This window comes from Stenella coeruleoalba (genome assembly GCF_951394435.1).
Source record: "Stenella coeruleoalba genome assembly, chromosome: 1".
Taxonomy (NCBI): Eukaryota; Metazoa; Chordata; class Mammalia; order Artiodactyla; family Delphinidae; genus Stenella; species Stenella coeruleoalba.
Genome location: NC_137169.1, coordinates 7,374,052 through 7,388,035, shown reverse-complemented (window position 1 = coordinate 7,388,035; position 13,984 = coordinate 7,374,052). Strand labels below are relative to the sequence as shown.

The following is a 13,984-nucleotide window of genomic DNA, read 5'->3' as shown; positions in this document are numbered from 1 at the left end:
TGCGCCACCAGGGGAGCCCTCAAAGCTACTTTAATTATTTTAAGATATGACTTGCCTTTTCCTCATTTTCTCATGAGTGTGCAGCGGAGTTCTCTAGAGGCTGCATGACGTGTCATAAGCAGCATATTGGCTGCAGGAGTGGCGGTGAGAACCCAGCTGTCTTCTACTAAGCCAGAAGGTGAAAGGGTTTGCAAAAGTGTAAAACATTGCCAGTCTTCTTAGTAAACTCTGTTTTAAAAAATATAGTTATTTTCATTAAAATATTATGATAACTTACAATGGGTTTTTTTTAATGACTTAATAAATACTAACATTTTTCTTAGTTTTAACTTCCAGCACAGTAAATACTGATAGATAGATGGGCCCCACCTAAGCCAAAGCTGTGTGGGGTCCTCAGTACCTTTGGTGTAGACAGGTTCTGAGAGCACAGGCCTTGAGCCACCCCTGTGTGAGAAGCGGTCCCCCAGCCACCGTGGGAAGGAAGAGTCAGTGCAGGAGGCAAGGATGAAGCGGTTACTTGGCTTTTGTAGTAGATCTAAGTGGGCAGCAGAGAGGTTGAGAAATGGCTGCGTCTGGGTTTATTTTGTGGGTGTGGATTTTTAAAGAATGTGGAAAAATACCCGTAACATAAAATTTCCCATTGTAACCATTTTTTTTTTTTTTTTTTGTGGTACGTGGGCCTCTCACTGTTGGGGCCTCTCACTGTTGGGGCCTCTCCCGTTGCAGAGCACAGGCTCCGGACGCGCAGGCTCAGCGACCATGGCTCACGGGCCCAGCCGCTCCGCGGCATGTGGGATCTTTCCGGACCGGGGCACGAACCCGTGTCCCCTGCATCGGCAGGCGGACCCTCAACCACTGCACCACCAGGGAGGCCCTGTAACCATTGTTAAGTGTGCAAGTCAGTAGTTTTGAGTTTGTTCTTTCATACTGTTGTGCAAGCAACTCCTGGAACTCTTTTCGTCTTGCAAAACCGAAACTCTCTACCCTTTCACCAACTCCCTGTGGGTCTGGGTTTACTTTGAAAACAAAGGCGGAAGGATTTGCTCTTGGCTTGGATGCAGCGTGTGTAAAATGTCTGGTGGATGCGTCATTAAGCAGAGAGATGGTAGCTTTTTTTTCCGCCTTGCAGACATAGGCCTACACACGTCTGCCCGTTCGGGATTTCACATGTGAGCGCACTGCTCCTCCAGTAGGTCACGAGGGAGTTAAGTGCAGGTGAGGCTCAGGTGCTTCTGACCCATACCTTCTCCCATCATCACATAACAGCAAAAAAAGTAGTATCACATCATGGTCACATTGTATTAAAGATGGTTAGACATTTAAATTTATTTTCAGTTACTTCTGGGTTGACTTAAACTTACGGAAGAGAATCTGGGTAGTTAATTCAAGAAATAGGCACCAACTATGTGGAAATAAAGTTTCGTAACATGCTTTTTAATCAGATCAGCTTCAGGAGTGGTTCCCGTGGGTAACTACATAGCCTGAGGTTATAATGTGAACATTCAGAAGGTGAAAGGAAAAGGAAAATGGAAAGGTTCCAACTGTGAGATGAGCCCAAAACAAGCTGGTGGAGATAGGAACCCGGGGAGGGGCTTGGTGGCCACAACCAGGGAAAGTCGCAGCACAGACCCCCACCGGGGGCAAAGCCCGGGGCAGAACGAAATGGACAGGAACTACAAATTCATTTTCTCAGGTAAGCAGACTGCCAGAGCAGATGTTCTTACCTTAAAAACAAAAGTAACAGTGCTAGTGCCTAACTGAGTAGGAAAAACACTTCTCCAATTATCTACCCCAGCCCTGTGGGTTGTGGGGTGTCCCTGGTTCATAAAAGAGGAAATTGAGATCAGGAGAGGTCAGTTATATGCTCCAGGTCACGCAGCAAATAACAGAGGAGAGCTGGACTCTGAGTGCAGGCTGGCCCAATCCCAAAGGGGTGGTTGTGTTTTTTTTTTTTTTTTTTTGGCTGCGCTGGGTCTTCGTTGCTGCGCGCGGGCTTTCTCTACTTGTGGCGAGTGGGGGCTACTCTTCGTTGCGGTGCACGGGCTTTAGGCGCGGGGGCTTCAGTAGTTGTAGCACGCGGGCTCGGTAGTTGTGGCTCGCGGGCTCTGGAGCGCAGGCTCAGTAGTTGTGGCGCACGGGCTTAGTTGCTCCGCGCAGCATGTGGGATCTTCCCGGAGCAGGGCTCGAACCGGTGTTTCCTGCATTGGCACGTGGATTCTTAACCACTGTGCCACCAGGGAACTCCCGAAAGGGGTTTTTTCTTGAACACTGCGTTTTCAGTCAAGTTTTTCAGAAATTTTGCGTTTTCATTTCTTTTTTTTCTTTTTTTTTTTTTGCGGTACGCGGGCCTCTCACTGTTGTGGCCTCTCCCGTTGCGGAGCAGAGGCTCCGGTCGCGCAGGCTCAGCGGCCATGGCTCATGGCCCCAGCCGCTCCACGGCATGTGGGATCTTCCCGGACCGGGGCACGAACCCGTGTCCCCTGCATCGTCAGGCGGACTCTCAACCACTGCGCCACCAGGGAAGCCCTCATTTTCTTTTAATACCTCATATTTGTAATTTTATATTCATAAGTCTTGTTTCACCTCTTTTATGTTTTTGTTTGTAATGCTAATTTTAAATAAATAATGTATTATTATTGTTATAAAGAAATAACATTTTTAAATTGAAATATAGTTGATTTACAATATTAGTTTCAGGTGTACAACATAGTGGTTCAGTATTTTTTAGATCAAACTCCTTTAAAGATTACACTCCTAGGGACTTCCCTGATGGTGTAGTAGTTAAGAATCCGTCTGCCAATGCAGGGGACACAGGTTTGAGCCCTGGTGGGGGAAGATCCCACATGCTGCGGAGCAACTAAGCCCGTGTGCCGCAACTGCTGAGCCTGTGCTCTAGAGCCCGCGAGCCACAACTGCGGAGCCCGTGCTCCACAATGAGAAGCCACCGCAGTGAGAAGCCTATGCACCGCAATGAAGAATAGCCCCTGCTTGCCACAACTAGAGAGAGCCTGCACACAGCAACGAAGACCCCAAAGCAGCCAAAAATAAATAAATAAATTAAAAAAAAATAAAGTTTTACCTAATAATGGCTATATTTCTCTGTGCCGTACAATATATTCTTGTTGCGTATCTATTTTATACATAGTAGTTTGTACGTCTTTAAAAAGATTTTTTTTTTGAAGTATGGTTGATTTACAATGTGTTAGTTTCTGGTTTACAGCAAAGTGATTCTGTCTTTTTATATATATATATAAAATGTGTATATATATATATTCTTTTATATATATGTTCTTTATATATTAGGTTGGCCAAGAAGTTCATTCGCGGTTTTCCATAACATCTTACAGAAAAATCCATACAAACTTTTTGTCCAACCAAATATATTATTCTTTCTCAGATTCTTTTCCATTATAGTTTATTAGAAGATACTGAATATAGTTCCCTGTGCTATGCAGTAGGACCTTGTTTAGTTTGTATCTCTTAATCCAAGAAACAACATATTTTATTTGTAACTTTTCTAAGAGAGGCAGAAAACAGAGATAGTAAGATATGATACCGTCCATAACCATCAGTCTTTTTTCTTTCTTTCAATTTCTAGAGCAATTAATTTCTTATTTTTGGTTGCTTCATGGCCTCAGATAATTTCTACATCACTTTAGAATTTCATCCCATTTGGGCGTTGATATCAAACTTGGCCACAAAAAATAGCAGCGTGGCCTTCCGAACTCATGAGAGTTTTATTGTTTTAATAATGGATGTGTGTCTTCAAAAGCAGTCGAGTTGAAAATAATAATTCTAACCTGGCCTATGTCCTTTCTCCTTTTTCTGTTTTTGAACACAGTCAACAAGCACAAGCCGTGGCTGGAGCCCACGTATCACGGCTTAGTTACGGAGAGTGACAGCACCGTGCTCCTTGACCCGCCACTGATCGCCCTGGACAAAGATGCACCTCTGCGCTTTGCAGGTACCAGCGTGTCTTTGTTCACTCCCCATGAGCTTGGGCTTGTGGGAAGCATTTCACACATCCCCTTTGGGTTGTTTCTGAGCCTTTCTGAGAATGTCTTGATAGCGAAGGGTTGTGTGTGGCCCCCACGTACCATTTTTTTTTCCTTTTAATTTTAAGAGTTGGGGTACCTGACCCCCCCCAAAAGCCGGTACTTGTTGAAAAGCAAAATATTTAATTGCATCACTGCGTTGCTTGTCTGGATGTAACCAGAGAGAGAGCATCTAGACCAGTGCATCTCAAACTTTAGCATTCATGCAGAGCACAGGGATCGTGTTAAAATGCAACCTTAAAAAAAAAAATGCAAGTTTAGATACAGTGGGTCTGGGAGGACCTGGGATTCTGCCTTTCTAACCTGTTCCCTGGTGCTACTGGTCCATGCACGGCGAGGATCTAGGTAATTACGGCTCAAGATTTTCCTTGCACTGCCTAGGTTTCAGTTACCTGAAAAGACTTATTTAAAGACATTGAGCAATCTTTTATAAATGAATTCTTTGGGCTTAGATTTTACTTTCAGTAAATTTTTAACGTGAGTTACTTCATAAGATTGTCAGTGAAGTGTTTATAGGGACAAATCTCTAGGGTTGCTTTGGAGATTTGCTGCTTTGCTAGCATTCAGTAGCACTTTGCAAATCAGAACTGTCCTTGCTTTACGTCGGGGCCATAGTAACTTCCTTAACTGGTGGAGGAACGGGCTGCTTCACCCTTTCTTTGTCAGAATTGACTGTCAATTCTGATAGTCAGAATTGACGTCGCGAAGTTAATTTTTAAAGAGCAGTTTCTGCACGATGTTTCTCCAGAACAAAATTTCTGTTTGTTCTGTTTGCCTCGGGACAAATGAGAAAAATTCAGTAGCTCTTGTAGATCATTCCGTACGTTAAATTTCGTATGGTAGATGGCGGCAGTGATGTGAGGCTGCCTCTGAAGAGCTATTTAAAAAATGAATTTGTTCTTCTTTCCGTTCAAGTGCCACATCCCATTTCCAGGAAAGTCACCCGAGAAGCAGCTTATGGTATTGGAGTCAGTTCCAGTTAGTTTTACTTGTTTATTGGTTTTTAGACAGAAATCCAGTTAGATGGACGGTAGAGGAAGCGCTCTGTGCTAGGCGTACAGTGTCTGTCTGGTAGCCAAGGGGATTTTTTTGTTTGTTTGTTCCCCCCCACCCCCGATTTAAAATCATTTTTAGCATTACCTAGTGGTTTCCTCTGTGAATAGCTAGATTTTTGAGTGTTTGCATATACATATATACACACACTTTGCATGCGACACCTTTGGTTATTGTATGCGGTTCCTCCTTATGGGTGTGATGTTTCAGTGCCTTGTAAATAACCTTGATGGGCTTATCTAGCTCATGTTTCTGAGGGGACTTGTACATCTGTGACATCTCACACATTCTGAGACGTGACTGCTGTCAGGAGTTTTGTACTTACTCCCCCAGGCCTCTCTTTATGACTTCTCATCTGTGTCCAGTCCTGTTGCTGGTGGAGCTCTGTCCCATTACATCACTCGTGATATATAACACTTATAAAGCGTTTTGTGTCCCAGGCGCTGTTGTAAGTGCTTTACAAATACGCATTTGTGTTTAATCCACAGCAACCTTTTGAGGTAAGTATGCTTCCTGCCACCCCTGTTTTAAAAAAAGAGGAAGCCGAGGCACAGAGCTGCTAACTTTGCTCCGGGTCACACAGCTAGTGTGTGGCAGAGGCCAGATTCCAGCCCAGGCAGGATGGCTCTTCGCTGTGGTGCTGTATGTGACACCACAGGAAGGTACAAAGGAAGGGAAGTAGGAAATGAAATGTACAGTGAGTGCTAACTTTGAAGTCATATTAATAAAGTTACTTAGTTTTTCTTTCTCGTTGGATTTAATTTTTTTGGGTCATTTATCAAAACTTAATGTATTACTGTGAATGAAATAATACTTATAAAGTTTTATGTTTTTAGAGATTCTCAGGTATTTTTTTATGGGTGTGCCAAAGTTACATATTGGGATTTTAAAAAACGATATAGAGAAGCACTTTAGAGCCAAGTATAGTGGTAACTTGATTGTATTTGCCATAGTGGACAGAAAAAGTAAGTATTTTCCTTCTGGAGATTTTCACAGGGGAGCACAGTTGCTCTTATATTCTTTTTTTAAAAATACAATTCATGTACCGTAATGTATACAGTTTTTAAAGTGTACAGTTCACTGGTTTTTAGTATATTCATAAGATTGTCCAGCCGTCAGCCACTGTCTAGTTCCACAACATTTCATCTCCCCCAGAAGAAACCCTTGCACCTGCTAGCAGTCACTCCCCTTGGCCGCCACTAGTCTACTACTTGTTTATGGTTTGCCTTTTCTGGGTGTTTCATATAAATACAACATGTGGCTTTTTGTGACTAGCGTCTTTCACTTCGCACGATGATTTGAAGGTTCACCCATGTTGTGGCATGCCCTTCATTCCTTTTTTTTGCCAAATAATATTTCGATGTACGGACGGACCACGTTTCATTCATTCGTCCATCAGTAATGGGCATCAGAATTGTTTCCACTTTGTGGTGATTGTGAATAATGCTGCTGTGAACATTTGTGTACGAGTTTCTGTGTGGACATCAGTTTTCAGTTCTCTTGGTTATACACCCAGGGGTGGAATTCATGCTCATCTACTCTTCCTGAAGCATGGTCCTCATCCTACCAAAGTGAGTAGCTGCACAGTCCAGGGAAGGGAACACCTGTCTCCTTCCCTCTTCTGTTGCCATGGTACCCATCCAACTACCCATCCAGCTGCTATACAGAACACTGCCCCCACGAGGCTGTAGCAGACGGGTACGTAGGAAAACAGACCCTAGAGCCAGCAGCCTGTGCTTGATTCCTGGCTCTGAAACTTACTGGCTGTTTGGCTTTGGGCAAATTACATAAAATCTCTGTGCCTCACTTTTCATCTCTTGTAAAATGAGGATAATATCACATACCTTACAGGGTTTGGGGAATATTAACTTATTTATGTATAAATATGAAGAGCTTAAAACAATGCCTGCTGTGTAGTAGGTACTGTGTACAGTGTTTGCTGCTGCTGTTATGAACCTTTTAAAAATATTTCTTTACTTAATGTTCTGTGAGAATTGTTTTTCCATCTTTCTCTAATAGTCTTCATAGTGTTCCATTTTCTCACTGATTTCTTAAATAACTTTTGTGTAAAGCAGAGGCTAGGTCTGGAGCCTTATTTTGATCTTAGGTTGGTTTTGGTGGCAACGTTGAGTTTATTTTAACACCATGATGATGGTGGTGGTGGAGGCAGCGGGCACATCTGACATTTATTGAGCTCTTCAGCGTGGCCAAGGGTGTTCTCAGGGCTCTGCACAGTTACTCTGTCTGATTCCTTCCAGCAATCTCACGCGGTGGGTACTCTCATGCCCCCATTTTCCATACGAAGAAACGGAGACTCAGAGCATGCCCGTCAGCAGCATGGCTACTGTATTCTCCATTTAATCCCTGGTCCCTAGACCAGCACCTGGGACTAGTTGACGCTTCCATAGATATTTGTAGAAGGAACGAGTGAGTTTGCCCAAGATTGCACAGCTCACAAACAGCCGCGCTGCCTTCGAGCCAGGCGGTCAGACTGCAGCGTGATTCTTAGTTTCACCGGGTCAGCTCTCGTGATATTGACTTCACCACGTTGTAAACATTCTGGTCCACAGTCTCATCCCATCACAGGACCTGTGTGTGGGTCACCACCGGAGATTCCTCGTGCAGCCTCCGAAATAAATACCTGTGTAATGTGGGAAGCCTGGTCACCAAAGTGTGTTGTAAGTTGTCACTCATCAGACATTCATGTGAAGCCCACAGGGTCTGGCCCACATTGTTTTCTTGGGGGTAAAACTAAGAGAATAAAGTCTTGCTCTTTGTCATGTATTTTAGGAAATCGAAACGACTCAATTCCTTATTCAGCCCCTTTTCTTAATCTGCTGAAAGCCTGAGTAGAGGTGAGGGTAAGAACATGTATTGTACGTTTTATATATTTAATGGGGAGTTAAAAGCTGGGACCACTTCACAGGCCACGTTGTTGCTGTTTTGACGGTTACCCCTTCTTCACTGCCTGTATCGGAAGCTGAACACCCTGCACTCCCCACCCCCCTCCCCCCCCCCTTTTTTTTTTTGCGGTACACGGGCCTCTCACTGTTGTGGAGCACAGGCTCCGGACGTGCAGGCCCAGCGGCCATGGCTCACGGGCCCAGCTGCTCCGCGGCATGTGGGATCTTCCCGGACTGGGGCACGAACCCGCGTTCCCCGCCTCGGCAGGCGGACTCTCAACCACTGCACCACCAGGGAAGCCCCCCGTCCCCCTTTCTGAAGCTCGTCCCTTTAGTAGGTGGTTCCAGAAGCATTCTTTTTCCTGCCTTCCTAGACCGAGTACAGACATTCTACAAGATTAGTTAAAACAATTACGATACGAATGGAATCCAAAAGAAATTTCAGGGTGAGAACGGGAAGTTTACTTTTGTTGATGTTAGAACCAGCTCAGGTCTGTGCTGCTTCTCTCCACAGGGCTTCACGACCACACACGTCTGCCCAGTTTGGCTTTTTCAGCGTGTGCAGCTGGGCTGGCATTGTGTTTGCAGCAACGAGTTGGATGTGTTAGGTTAAGCCACATGAAGATGCCATTTTTGTATGTTGAAAATGTCAAAATATTTGAAAAAATGGAATGTCAGAAGTTTTATGTGATTCAGCCTGGTATAAGGCAATAATCAGTTGAGTAGCAGTTTTAACTAGGTAAGGATCCGGATGTCAGGACAGAAACTTCTTATTAACAGTTACTGACTAGAGTGAACTCCTGTTGGATGCATTTGCCTCCAGGAAAGGTTTGAGATCAATAATCATTAGATATGAGGTAGCTTTGCTAAGTCTTCCAGAGAATGCAAAAAAGCATTTCTTAAAACACTGATCATCTAGGTGGGAAGGCAAAACCAGCATTGTCAGAGAGTTAAGCAGGGTTGCCAGGATGTTTATAGTTCAGTGTCAGGTGAGAGAGGCAGAGCGGTGTGGACTGGAGTTCATGAAAAGGCAAGGTGATGGGGATTAAAAAAGGAAAGGGGGGCTTCCCCGGTGGCGCAGTGGTTGAGAATCTGCCTGCCAATGCAGGGGACATGGACTCGAGCCCTGGTCTGGGAGGATCCCAAATGCCACAGAGCGACTGGGCCCATGAGCCACAACTACTGAGCCTGCGCGTCTGGAGCCTGTGCTCCGCAACAAGAGAGGCCGCGATAGTGAGAGGCCCGCGCACCGCGATGAAGCGTGGCCCCCGCTTGCCGCAACTAGAGAAGGCCCTCGCACGGAAATGAAAGACTCAACACAGCCAAAAATAAATAAATAAATTTAAAAAAAAAAAAGGAAAGGAGGTGATTTCCAAAGGTAGGCTTGAGCTCCTGTCAAGGATGGGAAGGAGGTCCAAGGGCAGTGAAGGGCGGAGGGGAGGCTGGGGCAGAGGTGGGAGCTGGCAGGGCTTCCAAAGAGGTGGGTGAATAGTTAGCTCGTGTGGCTTGTGGAGGAGCAGAGGGTTGGAAGTGAGCTCAGGGCTGCACGGTTTCTGTTAAGTTGAATGGATGGGGTGTTACCTTGCATGTGGTTTTCTAATCAAGTTTGTGTCCTGACATCGGATCCATACTTATTTAAAACGGCTACTCAGCTGATTACTGCCTTATACCAGGCTGCATCACATAAAATTCCTGACATTCCATTTTCTCAAATATTTTGACATTTTCAACATACAAAAATGGCGTATTCATGGGGCTTAACCTAATACATTCATCTAGATGGTCCTGGGGCCCATCCGTTGAGTGCAGGTTCCCCTGTTCGACTCTTGCCTGTGTGAGTCTGTACTTGCAGGAGCACAGTTTAGAAATCTGTAACCAGCCCGTGAGGTTTGGAAACCACTGATGGGCCAGTCTCTCAAGTACGCTCTGCAGCCCATCTGCATTGGAGCCACCTGGCAGTGCTTATTGGATTACTGAGCTCTGCCTCAGAGCTGCTGAGTCAGAAGTTCTGGGAATGGGACTTGGCAGACTACATTTTCAGCGAGCTTCTGAGGCAGTTCTTGGCACACTGAAATTTGAGAACCATTGCGGTAGTCTGAGGAGCTTGGAGGACGTAACCCTTGGGTGTATGCTTTTTGTACTTTTAAGGTATCTTGAAAACCTGTTCTGATTAGAGCCACGCGTGAGCTTGTTCTAGAAACAAGCCTGGACCAGTAAACAAGTCAAAAGTCGCCATAAAATAAGAGTCAGCCTAGATGTCCAGCTGGTGGGTGTGGAGAGACGCCAAGGAGAGAGAAGTGGGTTAGGGAGGAGAGTTGGATTAGCGGGGACGTTGTAGTGGACACTTGCTGCTCAGGAAATGTCCCTTTTCCCTTAACAGCCCCTGGTCTCTTTCCTGTCGGGTCCAGGTAGGTGGCTTTACAGCCCATCACCCTGCTTTCCCCAGCCAGGCACACGCATGAGCCTAGCAGGGCCGACCGGATGCTCCCTCTTGGGATGTGAATATTGAGCAGAGGGACAAAGGCGCTGATACCAGGTGTGGTCACATTCATTCCTGTCCAGACCATTTTGCTCTGGGACTGTTGTGGCTCCTCTTTGCTGGTCTCTCAAGCTGCCTTGGTTTCTGACAGTTTCCTAAGTCCCTTTCTCTGGCCTGCAGTCAATTCCATGAGTTCCCAGTGGCTCTTCAGTGAAGGCCCTTTCGCTGAGTTAGCTGGAATGGATATCTGTTGTCACCAGAGGACCCTAAGTGGGTTTTTTTTTTTTCTTTTTCCCCCGCGTCACGGCTTGTGGGATCTCAATTCCCTGACCAGGGACCAAACCTGCTTTCCCCTGCAGTGAAAGCGTGGAGTCCTAACCACTGGACCTCCAGGGGCTTCCCCGAGCCCTAAGCGTTGGAGTGGCGCCCATGATCTCCATTAGCAGTGTGGTGTGAGGGCAGGACGGCACCAGAGCTGGTGAGGCTGCAGGAGAGGCTCTAGAGACACCCCTCTCGTTTGGGGAAGAGTTTGAGACCAAATTCAGATTTGGAAGAATATGGAGAAAGAATGCCAGGCCAGCCAGAAACCAAAGGGACAGAAGAGAAAACACTGTCGGCCAAGAACCTGGATGCAGCTGGATGGCGAGAAGTCCTATCTCTACTTTGCTGCGTTCACCCATTGTTATATTTTTATGTTTTGCTTTTTAAAAATTCTTTTGACTATTTTAGATGATCTAAAGGGAATGAAGAGTGGAGAGAGACAGGGGAGGGTTTGGTGCATTCTGAGGCCATCACAGCTAGAGGGGTCGTCCAGGAAACCTGGTGGGGCATTTCAGATATGACGGGATTCATCTAGCGGAGCAACGGTACGTGGTCTGGATTGAGTGGGAAGGAACAGGACAGAAAACAATACGAGAGGTGATTTTGAGGGGTCCTTCTTTGCTGAGGTTGGGAGAAGGCTGAGCCTGGGAGAGCAGCCTGAGGATGCAGAGGGCAGAGGTGCACTTCCTGTGTCATCACCATGGTGCAGCTCCACCTGATACATGCGGCTCCCACGTAACCACACTTATGTAACGGTCATACGTGTGTCACTAGGAGAACTGTACGCACAAGTGTGAAGGAGAGGGGAGAAGAATGAATCAACGACCACTTGAAAGTTTAGAAAGATCAGCTCTCAGGAGAATTATTGACAGAAATTGGTCCCTGGTTAGGAGGAGGAAAATCATAAACTGAACGAGAAGCAGTAGGATACTCCCTATGAAAATATCCAAGGGGGCTTCCCTGGTGGCGCAGTGGTTGGGAGTCTGCCTGCCGATGCAGGGGACACGGGTTCGTGCCCCGCTCCGGGAAGATCCCACATGCCGCGGAGCGGCGAGGCCTGTGAGCCATGGCTGCTGAGCCTGCGCGTCCGAAGCCTGTGCTCTGCAACCGGAGAGGCCACAACAGTGAGAGGCCCGCGTACCGCAAAAAAAAAAAAAAAAAAAAAAAAAAAAGAAAATATCCAAGGGATTATTGTTCATTTTGTTGCCTGTGTAATGTGATTGTAGTTATGTTAAAGAGAAAGGTCTTTACCTGCATCCAGTGAATGTTGTATGGATGAAAGAGATTAATGTGGGGCTTTAAAATCCTCCAACAAACAAACCAGCGAGAAGTTTGCTTGGGATAAACAGGCCAAACACCTTTTTCGTGAATCTTCTCCTCTTTTCTCTGCACCTCAGTTCCCTAAAGGGCACCATCAGCTGAAAACCCGGGCGTTCCTCCCAACCCTCTCACTCTCTCTGCCCAGTGGGCTGCAAAGTCCTGTCCATCCTCCTGAAATCCCTTAAATATTTCCTGCTGACACCGCCTTAGTCTAGCCCTCGTCAGATCTCATCTGAAATACTGCAGTCGCTTTCACTCATTCACTCGCCCCTTGCCTGTTCCAGTCGGATCCGTCTTCCTCATTAGAATCGGGGTCCCCGGTTGGACGAGTAGATGGACCCCGAGAAATGCGTGTACTGGCCAGTGTGCAGACGATGGCTTAGAAGACCCAGCAGAGACACGAAGGCCACGCAGGTGGTACGGAAAGCCCAGGTCTGCCCGGGGTGAACTTCATGCTGCTCCTGTTGCGTCAAGCTGCCAGCCGGCGAGATGGTTTTAAATCATTCCAGGCAAAAGGACCCAGTTGACCTAGCTGTGTAATGAGCATCGTGGATCTGAGGCACCAGGTCCTAATGAGGTAGCCCATTTGAGTAGTGACTTAGGTACAATCGGTGGGGTATGTGACGAAGGTAACACATGTATGTTTTTGCTGTTCTCGTAAATAGTTCCTGTCTTCTAGAGAGCAGCCGGGAAATACATGAGTTTCAGAATAACATCTGTTCTTAGATTTGATAATCATCCGTTTGAGGTGTTATTCCGTAACAAATCGTGGTAGAGGCACGTGTTCAAAGCGGAAGTACAACCCCCCATTCCTCCCTCCGGACCTTCCTTCCATGGTTTCTCCCCGTGTCGGCTGAAGGCAACTTCATCCTTTGCAGTTTCTCACTCAGAATCCCTCAGCCTTGGCCTTACTTTCAAAACCCATCTGACCACTTCCCAGCGTCCCATGTCCTCCCTGCTCTGTCCTTCAGCATCTCTGCCTGGGTCACTCCAGTGTCCACCTTTGCCCTCTGACAGACGTATTTTCGGCACAGCAGTCAGATGGATTCTTTCAGACTATGAGCCATATTTATTTATTTCTCTGCTCAGAACTCTCCAGTCATGCCCTCCTCACTTGGGGGAGAAGCAGCAATTGTGTAGTAGCTGCCGTAGCTTCAGGTTGCTTGTCTGTATCTCACCTCATCTTTTGTCCTCCCCTGTGCTCAGCCACTGAGCAGCACACGCCTCCTTGTTCCTGAGCCGGGCCAGGCCCAGGTCTGCCTCAGGACCTTTGCACTCACTGTTCCCTCTCTGTGGAACTCTTCCCCAGATGAGCATGTGGTTTGCTCCCTTAATTTCCTCTGGTTTCTACTCTGACGTTACCTTATCAATGCAGCCTTCCCCGGACACCTGCAGTATCGACTGGAAAGACTGGAAACACCCCGGTGCTTTCCTACCCTCGGAGTCCTCCCTCCCCCTCCTCCTAGCCTGATAGCCTGAAGGAGTGACTGAGGGAGTTTCAGCTTTTGGCAAACAGTTCCACTCTCCTCATAATCTCAGAAACAGTCTCAAGGACATTGCCTGAATGATGAGTGTCTTTAAACTCTTACTCAGCAATGCACCAAGTAGGCAGCATCACCCAGGTCAGACGCTTCGTCCCAGGGTCTTAAATCTCACTTCCCTACACAGCCGCCTTGTCGGCAAAGCACGTGCCGTCGCGGTGAGCGACGTGGGGCGGCCTCACAGTTTCCTCTTCGGAACAGCAAACTCCAAGTCAAAAACCGAGACGTCACCTGTGAATTCAAGCAGGGCAACCTGATTTACCTTAACGTGTACTATGCCGTGTTAGTACCTTAACGTGTACTATGCCGTGT

General features: G+C 46.6%; 1 protein-coding gene across 3 annotated transcripts in view; it reads left to right on the top strand.

Annotated features, from left to right (window-relative positions):
* The window catches only part of CLSTN1 (calsyntenin 1), a 76,879-nt gene that overhangs the window by 36,003 nt on the left and 26,892 nt on the right, over window positions 1-13,984 (top strand). For all 3 annotated transcript variants that reach the window (XM_079916742.1, XM_079916743.1, XM_079916744.1), the window contains exon 2: window positions 3,842-3,964. In XM_079916742.1, the coding sequence (XP_079772868.1) occupies window positions 3,842-3,964 (123 nt within the window). The remainder of the gene's footprint in view (window positions 1-3,841; window positions 3,965-13,984) is intronic.